Source organism: Salvia hispanica, chromosome 3, assembly GCF_023119035.1.
Source record: "Salvia hispanica cultivar TCC Black 2014 chromosome 3, UniMelb_Shisp_WGS_1.0, whole genome shotgun sequence".
NCBI classification, from domain to species: Eukaryota; Viridiplantae; Streptophyta; class Magnoliopsida; order Lamiales; family Lamiaceae; genus Salvia; species Salvia hispanica.
In genome coordinates this window covers 40,962,469-40,970,606 of record NC_062967.1, presented here as the reverse complement: position 1 = coordinate 40,970,606, position 8,138 = coordinate 40,962,469, and the positions used below count along the sequence as shown (strand labels likewise).

The following is an 8,138-nucleotide window of genomic DNA, read 5'->3' as shown; positions in this document are numbered from 1 at the left end:
CAATTTCTCCCCAACTTGTGCTTGCTTTCTTTTGATCAACTGCGAGATGCGATTTTATATGGGAGAGACAGGGCCATCACCTTTGTGGAGGTTCAGACAGCAATTCGAGCTAAAGAAATCCACAAAGAGGGAATGGGAAATGAGGCTAGTTCATCTGTTGCAGAAAGTCTGAATGTAAAGCAGCACAAATTCAAGAAACCCTTCAAGAAATATCAGGATGCGTCTAAAGCTGGTCCAGCTGATAAGAAAGAGTCTCGGTCTTGCCATTGGTGCAAGAAGCCTGGTCATTTGAAGAAGGATTGCTATGCTTGGAAAAGAAAGCAAGCACAAGTTGGGGAGAAATTGGTTAATGCAACTGACTGTGTGGAAGAAAGTGAGGAGAATCAGATCTTGAATGTGGTGGATAATGGCATTGGTGGATCCTGGATAATGGATTCCGGTTGCAGTTTCCACATGAGCTCTAATTTGATGTGGTTTGAAGATTTGGATGAGAGTTCTGGAACAGTCATTCTTGGTAACAACCAGGTGTGCTATGTGAAAGGAATAGGCACAATAAGGCTGAAAATGCAAGATGGTTGCATTAGAGTTCTGACAGAGGTAAGATACATACCTCAAGTAAAGAGGAACAAGCTGGGGAGAAATTGGTTAATGCAACTGACTGTGTGGAAGAAAGTGAGGAGAATCAGATCTTGAATTTGTGCTGCTTTACATTCAGACTTTCTGCAACAGATGAACTAGCCTCATTTCCCATTCCCTCTTTGTGGATTTCTTTAGCTCGAATTGCTGTCTGAACCTCCACAAAGGTGATGGCCCTGTCTCTCCCATATAAAATCGCATCTCGCAGTTGATCAAAAGACTTAGGAAGAGCATTTAAAAGTAGAATTGCCTTATCCTCATCTCCTATAGTCACATCAATATTCTCAAGAACATCTATGGTTTTGTTAAAATCCTCCAGTTGTTCTAACACCCCTTTATTCTCCAAGAACTTATAGGAATACAACCTTCGCTTCATATACAACCGATTAGCCAAAGATTTCGTGAGATAAAGATTCTCTAACCTGGCCAAGATTCCAGTAGCACTTGTCTCCTTTGCCACCTCCCATAGAACTTTATCGGCGAGGCACAATACAATCGTGCTGTGAGCTCGTTGACTTCCTTATCTCTTCTTCAGCTCTTGAGCTCGATTAATCTCCTAATATAAGAGTACTCTTATACAAAACAAAATTTGCATTACTTTTAACGTAAAGAAAAAAAAACATATAAGTGTTAGTACTCTTTAAATCCATTCCCTAATAATTGTTCCAGCACCAATTTTAAAAACTAATAAAATGAATATGGTAGTAGTACTACTTCTTTATAAAAATATTACTCTTATCATTAATTTTAGAATATTCACTATTAAAATTATTAAATACTCTCAGAGAAAGGAAGTAATGTTGAACAAAGAATTTGCTTTCAGAGTTTAAGATATTAAAAAGCAACTTAAGAATATTGAGTATTAAAATTATTAAATACGTGTAACAATATGATATTTTTGGAAATCAAACTGGATTAACTGAAGATTTAAATACTAAGAAGCAGAAAATTGGTTTACGGTGGAAAATTAATACAGCGGAAATAAACATAACATGAATTTTACCCTCTTCACGCAGATCTAGGGTTTCGTTCATTTCACCAATTTCAGGGTTTTGAGATCCAGGCTAAATTTTCCGAATTCCTGTTTCTCGATCCCTAATTTTAAATCCCTCTGGATCAAGCATAGTTTATATGTTATTAAGGTGTTGATAATTTGATCGGCAAAAATGTCGGTGAAGAGCAATGCTTCGATCAGGGATCGGACGCAGGAGTTTTTAGGGATTGCGGAGAGGGCAAGGAAATCAGTATCGTTGCACAATGGGCCCAGCAGCAGTGGATCCAAGCGGGAGGAGCCGCCGCGGTCGGCGCTGGCGATGCAATCGGAGTTCAACCGGCGGGCATCCAAAATTGGGCTTGGGATTCATCAGACGTCGCAGAAGCTAGCTAAGCTGGCAAAGCGTGAGTGATTCAATTGTAGCCCATCCTGCTATTTTTTTTTTCTCCAGGAATGGGATGTTCTTGGTTAGTTAATGAGCTGATCACGGCTTTGCATTTGTTGAACTTTAGAAGTTATTGTCAAATGCATATGAACTGAATTGCATGTATCTGAAAACATTTTGTTGTATCATGTATGTATGGAGTGGTTGAGATTTTTTATTGGATCCATCCCATACAGGAGTTAAAAGATGGTGCAACGTGTTGTTTGTTAACCAATTAAATCTGATCAATTGTTTGTCGGCGATGTTTTGAATCTTTGAGTTTATGATATGAGTTCTTTTGCAGACCATATCTTAATCATACAAGAATGTATATCTGCCCCTTAGTTCGTTGCTACTTTCAGGAGCATGAGAGTATTAGTTTCATACCAATGATTCAAACTCTAGGTGCTTGAAGAAAGAGCTCTTTAAGAAATCATAATTTGCCTTGTTCTTGGCGGATGTTTGCGCTCTTATGGACCAAGATCTAGTTAAACGTTAAGGGGCCTTTATACCTTAAGGGGACATTTACCTTTAGTGATAGGATAGATAGGTGAAAAGAGTCCAAGCTAATCATCTATTTTCTTTGATGGAATGATTACTTTAGAGCTTGTTTGACCATCTCATCTTAAAGATTCTCAATCTTATGTTTTACTATCATTTTGTCCTATCACTCAAAAGTAAACACCTAAATCATAGGCTAGTTCACCACATTCATTGATGTTACTGCATGTCCCTCGTATGCCTCTTGCTTATGATTGTTTTTTGGATTGGCAATTTGGCATGCTCGATATATGATTTGATAATGTTATGTTTTTATCTATTGCAGTGGCAAAGAGAACATCAGTGTTTGATGATCCTACCTTGGAAATCCAGGAGCTCACTGCAGTCATCAAGCAAGATATAACAGCTCTTAACTCTGGTCTAGTTGATCTCCAGTATCTCTCCAATTCACGCAATGAGAATACCTCCAGTGACACCACTACTCATTCTACTACTGTTGTTGATGATCTAAAGAATCGTTTGATGAGCACCACAAAGGAGTTCAAGGAAGTTTTAACCATGCGAACAGAGGTGAACCCAGAACTCGACCATCAACCTTTATTCCTGGATGGCTACTAATACAATCTGTGTTTCCTGGTCTTCAACAGAACCTGAAGGTTCATGACAACAGAAGACAGTTGTTTTCGTCGTCTGCTTCCAAGAGCCATGCAAATCCTTTTGTTCGCCAGCGTCCTTTGGCTGCAAAGGCTTCAACTAGTAACTCAGCTGCCACACCTCTTCCATGGTCCAATGGCACACAAACTTCATCCCAGTTATTTCCCAAGTAAGCACGTACACGAATTTTCCGGCCAGTTGCTATTCCCATGGCTTACATGAATTTTGGTCATTGCATTTTCTGTTTTTAAATTTATGCTGATAAAAATTGATGATGCTTGTTAATGTCCCGAATGTGGTTCTAGAAAGATGCCTTTAAGGACTTAATACTGCGGGAAACAACTTGAATTAAACTGATTTACCTATGTGTTACGTGCATAGCTTACTTTCTGTAAACTTTTTAACAGGACTCAAGTTGACGGGGAGTCCCAGCCTTTGCTGCAGCAGCAACAAAATCAACAACTACAGCAAATTGTTCCCGTACAGGACAGCTACATGCAGAGTAGAGCCGAGGCTCTTCAAAATGTGGAGTCGACAATTCATGAGCTGGGCAGTATCTTCAATCAGTTGGCTACATTGGTATCTCAGCAAGGAGAGATTTCTATCAGGTAGCACAAACTAAAACTTCTTAATTGTTTTCACTATTTTATATGATCTTGCATTTATGAATCCATGGCTATATGTCATTGTTTTTATAATCTCTAGAAACCCAGCTCATTTTCTTACATGGTTTTGGACCCGTGTTAATAGGATTGATGAGAACATGGAAGACACGTTGTCAAACGTGGAGGGAGCACAAGGGGCTTTGCTCAAGTACCTCAATAGCATTTCATCAAATCGGTGGCTAATGATCAAAATATTCTTTGTGCTGATTTTCTTCCTCATGGTATTCCTCTTCTTCGTGGCCTAGTCAGCTGTTGCACAGTAAGCAAAACTCGTATTCGGCCGTATAATTTTTCAAAGTATTTTGTAGTAATATTCTTTATGTACATCGGGACGGGAACCTTACTTCTGACGAGCTTCAGTGTATTCTTACTATAAGTGAAGTTGAAGACAGTTTGAAGTGTAATGGAAAATTTATATTTTAATTTGCTTCTGTGTTTGTATAATAATGCTTGCTCGTTTCGATTTTTTGCGGTGTTTTATTTATCTTAGATGAAAAATTAGTCTCACCAAACCTGACTTCAATATCGAAAAGATGCCCAAAAAAAATAATGGATGCATCATCAACCATTCAAACCCGCTAATTGTTAGAAGATTTTCGGTCTTAATCAGCAAATAAATTAATCTGATTTCACTAAAGACGAGTTCGGAACACCTGTGGTATAAAAAATTCATTAATTGTCGTCAATTTCAATTATGCAACTACAAAAATAGCCGATTAAAAAAAAATAACCGACTGATCATAATTTTAATATCAGATATAAAAATTAAATGATGGAGTTAACTATCTATTAGTATTTGTTTCAATTCATAAAACTAAAGAAGCTTCGACTAGATAAATCGTACGGATTGGATCGTAGGTCAACCGAGATCGACCCAACCCAATCCGGTAAGACAAACCCTAATCCCACCAAAAATCGAAATTCCACCCCAATCTATTAGATGCACCAAGTAGCCTTCACAGAAAATCGCACACGCAAACCAAACAAACCTTAGAAGCTGCGCCTCTCTTCCTGCTCGAAACCCTATTTGCGTGTTAACCCTACATTTTGAAATCAGATTTTCGAGCTCATCGGAACTGTAGGATTAGGGAGTTAATAAATTTCGATATACAGTATAATCTGATATTCGCCTGTTCGATTGATAATCTCGCGGTACACTCACCTATAGTTCGGATTATTTTTTCTTTTTTTTTTAAGAATTTTATCAAATTACGGCTTGCTTTGTTCGATCAATAATCTCGCGGTAGACTCACTTATAGTTCGGATTATTTTTCCTTTTCTTTGAGAATTTTGTTAAATTACGGCTTGCTTTGGTTTTCATTTGTTGTTCTGGAAGCAGTAATTGTTGATTGGTTTCGGGAAATCCAGTCCCGAAAATCATCGGCGATTTGTTGCATTTGAGCTTCAGATTTTCGATCGTTGACGAGGGTTTTTGATTTACGCGCGGTGGAAAATGGTTGGTGGTGGGAATAGGAGGGATGAGGGATCGTTTACCGTGAGCAACACCAATGTTTTTGCGGCGCTGGATACTTTGAGGAGGAAGAAGAAATCTGACAAAGATAAGGGTTCGTCTAAGGGGAGTAAGAGCTCCACTAAGAGTGGCGCTGCTTCTGGAAAATCAAAAGCGGAGGAAAAGCCGGTGTACTGGGCTCCGGCACCTTTGACAGTGAAGTCGTGGGCGGATGTGGATGACGAGGATGACGATGATTACTATGCCACCACGGCTCCTCCGCAGGCAATGTGGGGTGGTTCTGGTTTGAATAAAGTGGATGAAACAGAGAAACAAGATCATTTGGAGGTAATAAGGCATGAACATTCTGGTTGTTTTTGCTCTTAATACATTTTAAAAATATTATTATTGTCTATTTAGTTTGGCGATTAAATGTTTCTAAATTCTAACATTTCGAAATCCGCATGTGATTGTTAAAAGAAAACTGGATTTGCACTACATATTAATATGTTATAATGTGTGACTCCTCAACTTGATGGTTTCCCGGCTTGTATTGATCATTTGGTGTTGTTACCTTCAGTATGTTGCATTTTATGCTTAACTGTAAATAGGCAATTTCTTTTCCAAATTAAAATTTGAGCATGTTGTGTTACACTGTGAGGTTGAGAAATACAATTTCCTAGATTTGCTGATTCTTTGGTATTTCATTTGTGTTCATTGTTGTCATTTTGTAGCTGCTACTTTCACTTTTCGTCTAGTTACTTAATGTGTATGATGAATGACGTACTTTACTAGCAGAGGTTCATTGTAAAAGGTTAGCTGGTGTCTTATCATTTATATGAAAATATGTTCTCGTTTAAATGTTTGCTTTCCTTTCCTTTTCTGTACCAGTACTACTTTCTTTTGACGATTTTTTTTGTTGTGGCTTTCTGTTCTATATATAATTAGTTGCCCCAATATGCTTCATCAACTCGAGAATTTTCTTCTTCCTGCTGTGCTGAGTCTACTCACAATGCCTAAAGTGGACTGTAATATTGTTTTTGTCCCTCAAACTTATACTGTTATCTGATAGTGTTTTTAGTTTCTTGTAAAAAAAACTTTGATTAGCCTATCTGAGTCATCTGCAGACTAGCCTTTTGGTCTATCATCCTTACTTTGTTATATCCCTGATTCACTAATCTTCTCCCTGTTCAGCATCATAGGAGATGTATCTACTGGTTGCTTTTATAGTGATAAAACAATCTCAGACAAGTGAATATCATAATTGACAAAAACCATAGCTCAGCATGTAGTTTTTTCATGTTATTTTTGCATTGTTACAACCTGTGGTATGTCTCTCTTGATATCTTTGTTAGTTGCACATTTATACTAACTGAAATGTAATCACTTGGCGAACGTCTCCTTTAACCTTGCCAGTTGTAAATTTCTACTGATTGGTTTTGTCCTATTGGCTCTTTCTGCAGCTGTAGATTTGTAATGTCTATTTAGAGATGTTACATGTCTGCCCATTGAATTATTTTATACTGATGCTCTTTCTTCCCCTCTTTGATTTTATTTTGGTGTGGAATGACTAAATTCTTTTTGGGACTTAAACTTGATTTTCCATCCAAAATTTAGGAAACTGAGAGTGAAGATGAGCTTCTTGATGAAGGTGATGATGATGTAGATGAGGAGCCTGATCATGAAACAGAGGTCGGAGAACCTTCTGAACCGATAGTCGAAACACAGGTTGAACAATCTCCAGCACCTAGGGAAACAGAAAGACAACTTTCCAAGAAGGAGAGAAGAAAAAAGGAGCTTGCTGAATTAGAGGCCATTTTAGCTGATTTTGGAGTAAACCCTAAAGAGAAAGCTGAAGATGTAACAACCGGTAATTGATGTATCCCTATCATCTACATGACTTCATGGGACTGGTTGTACATGAAAATTGTTCTTCGATTGGTGTGCTACCAATTACTACTATTTTCTTGCCATGTCTTTATGTTGTTATCTTGCATGCATTTTTGGAGCCTGTCACATAGTGTGGGTGCAAATAATGCAGCTTCAGTTTTTCCCTACTTAATTACTAGAAATAGAGCATCATCGATTAGGTGAAGTTAGAATATACAGTCGATTTCTATCAATATAAGTGAGCATATGATCTTTGGTCTTGCAGACCCGAACAATGACGGGAAAGAGGTGCAACTGAATGGAGTTGCAGAGAAGAAAGACAGTGCTGCACCTGCTGAATCCAAAAGTGCAAAGAAGAAGAAGAAGAAGGATAAGGCATCCAAAGAGGCGAAGGAACCTCAGGACCAGCCCAATACCTCAGATACTCATAATGAACAAGATGAAGCTGAACATGTGGAGGGAGACACTTCTGCTGTTGATATGAAGGAGCGGCTCAAGAGGGTGGCTTCTGCTAAGAAAAAGAAATCGAACAAGGAGGTTGACTCTGCTGCAAGAGCTGTTGCTATGGAGGCTGCAGCACGGAGCGCAAAACTTGCAGCTGCCAAAAAGAAGGAGAAGAACCATTATAACCAGCAGCCAATCCGGTAAGAGAAAATTCGAGCTTTGGAGCTCTGATCAATTGGAGATAGATGGATTTCTGTGGTTAATAAACTCGGAGCTCTTGCCCTCTAGTTTTGTAGTAGATGAACTTCGAATAGAATTTTACAAAAATGTTTCTTTATATTTTTTTCGTTTTAAATTGAGAAACAGTTGCATTTGGTACTTGCTCGTTAGATCAGATGTATTATACAATACTCTTCTTGCTGTGTATCAACCGCTCTCTTCAGTTTTAAAGAGTGCTGAAACTTTCTGATGATTTTTCTT

At 38.2% G+C, this 8,138-nt stretch overlaps 2 protein-coding genes across 3 annotated transcripts; both read left to right on the top strand.

The window, feature by feature from the left end:
- Positions 1-1,593: 1,593 nt before the first annotated feature.
- LOC125211131 (syntaxin-32-like) lies at positions 1,594-4,299 on the top strand. Its single transcript, XM_048110835.1, has 5 exons — positions 1,594-2,034; positions 2,881-3,125; positions 3,203-3,378; positions 3,617-3,817; positions 3,960-4,299. The coding sequence occupies exons 1-5, from the start codon at positions 1,803-1,805 to the stop codon at positions 4,117-4,119; spliced, it is 1,014 nt and encodes a 337-aa protein (XP_047966792.1). The 5' UTR covers positions 1,594-1,802; the 3' UTR covers positions 4,120-4,299.
- Positions 4,300-4,818: 519 nt separating this feature from the next.
- On the top strand, positions 4,819-8,130 carry LOC125213292 (uncharacterized protein DDB_G0286299-like). Of its 2 annotated transcripts, none has more exons than XM_048113751.1 (4): positions 4,819-5,026; positions 5,243-5,672; positions 6,942-7,194; positions 7,480-8,130. In XM_048113751.1, exons 2-4 carry the CDS (start codon positions 5,328-5,330, stop codon positions 7,860-7,862), a joined length of 981 nt encoding a protein of 326 aa, XP_047969708.1. In that variant the 5' UTR covers positions 4,819-5,026; positions 5,243-5,327; the 3' UTR covers positions 7,863-8,130. The 2 variants fall into 2 exon arrangements, with proteins under 2 accessions (XP_047969708.1, XP_047969707.1); XM_048113750.1 differs by having other exon boundaries at positions 5,214-5,672.
- Positions 8,131-8,138: the final 8 nt, after the last annotated feature.

Bases quoted from the DNA above. Each gene is read 5' to 3' on its own strand.
- LOC125211131 (XM_048110835.1), top strand. From the start codon at position 1,803: ATGTCGGTGAAGAGCAATGCTTCGATCAGGGATCGGACGCAGGAGTTT. The intron at 3,379-3,616 runs GTAAGCACGTAC...ACTTTTTAACAG, and splicing joins TCATCCCAGTTATTTCCCAA to GACTCAAGTTGACGGGGAGT. The intron at 3,818-3,959 runs GTAGCACAAACT...CCGTGTTAATAG, and splicing joins CAAGGAGAGATTTCTATCAG to GATTGATGAGAACATGGAAG.
- LOC125213292 (XM_048113751.1), top strand. From the start codon at position 5,328: ATGGTTGGTGGTGGGAATAGGAGGGATGAGGGATCGTTTACCGTGAGC. The intron at 5,673-6,941 runs GTAATAAGGCAT...TCCAAAATTTAG, and splicing joins AGAAACAAGATCATTTGGAG to GAAACTGAGAGTGAAGATGA. The intron at 7,195-7,479 runs GTAATTGATGTA...TTGGTCTTGCAG, and splicing joins AGCTGAAGATGTAACAACCG to ACCCGAACAATGACGGGAAA.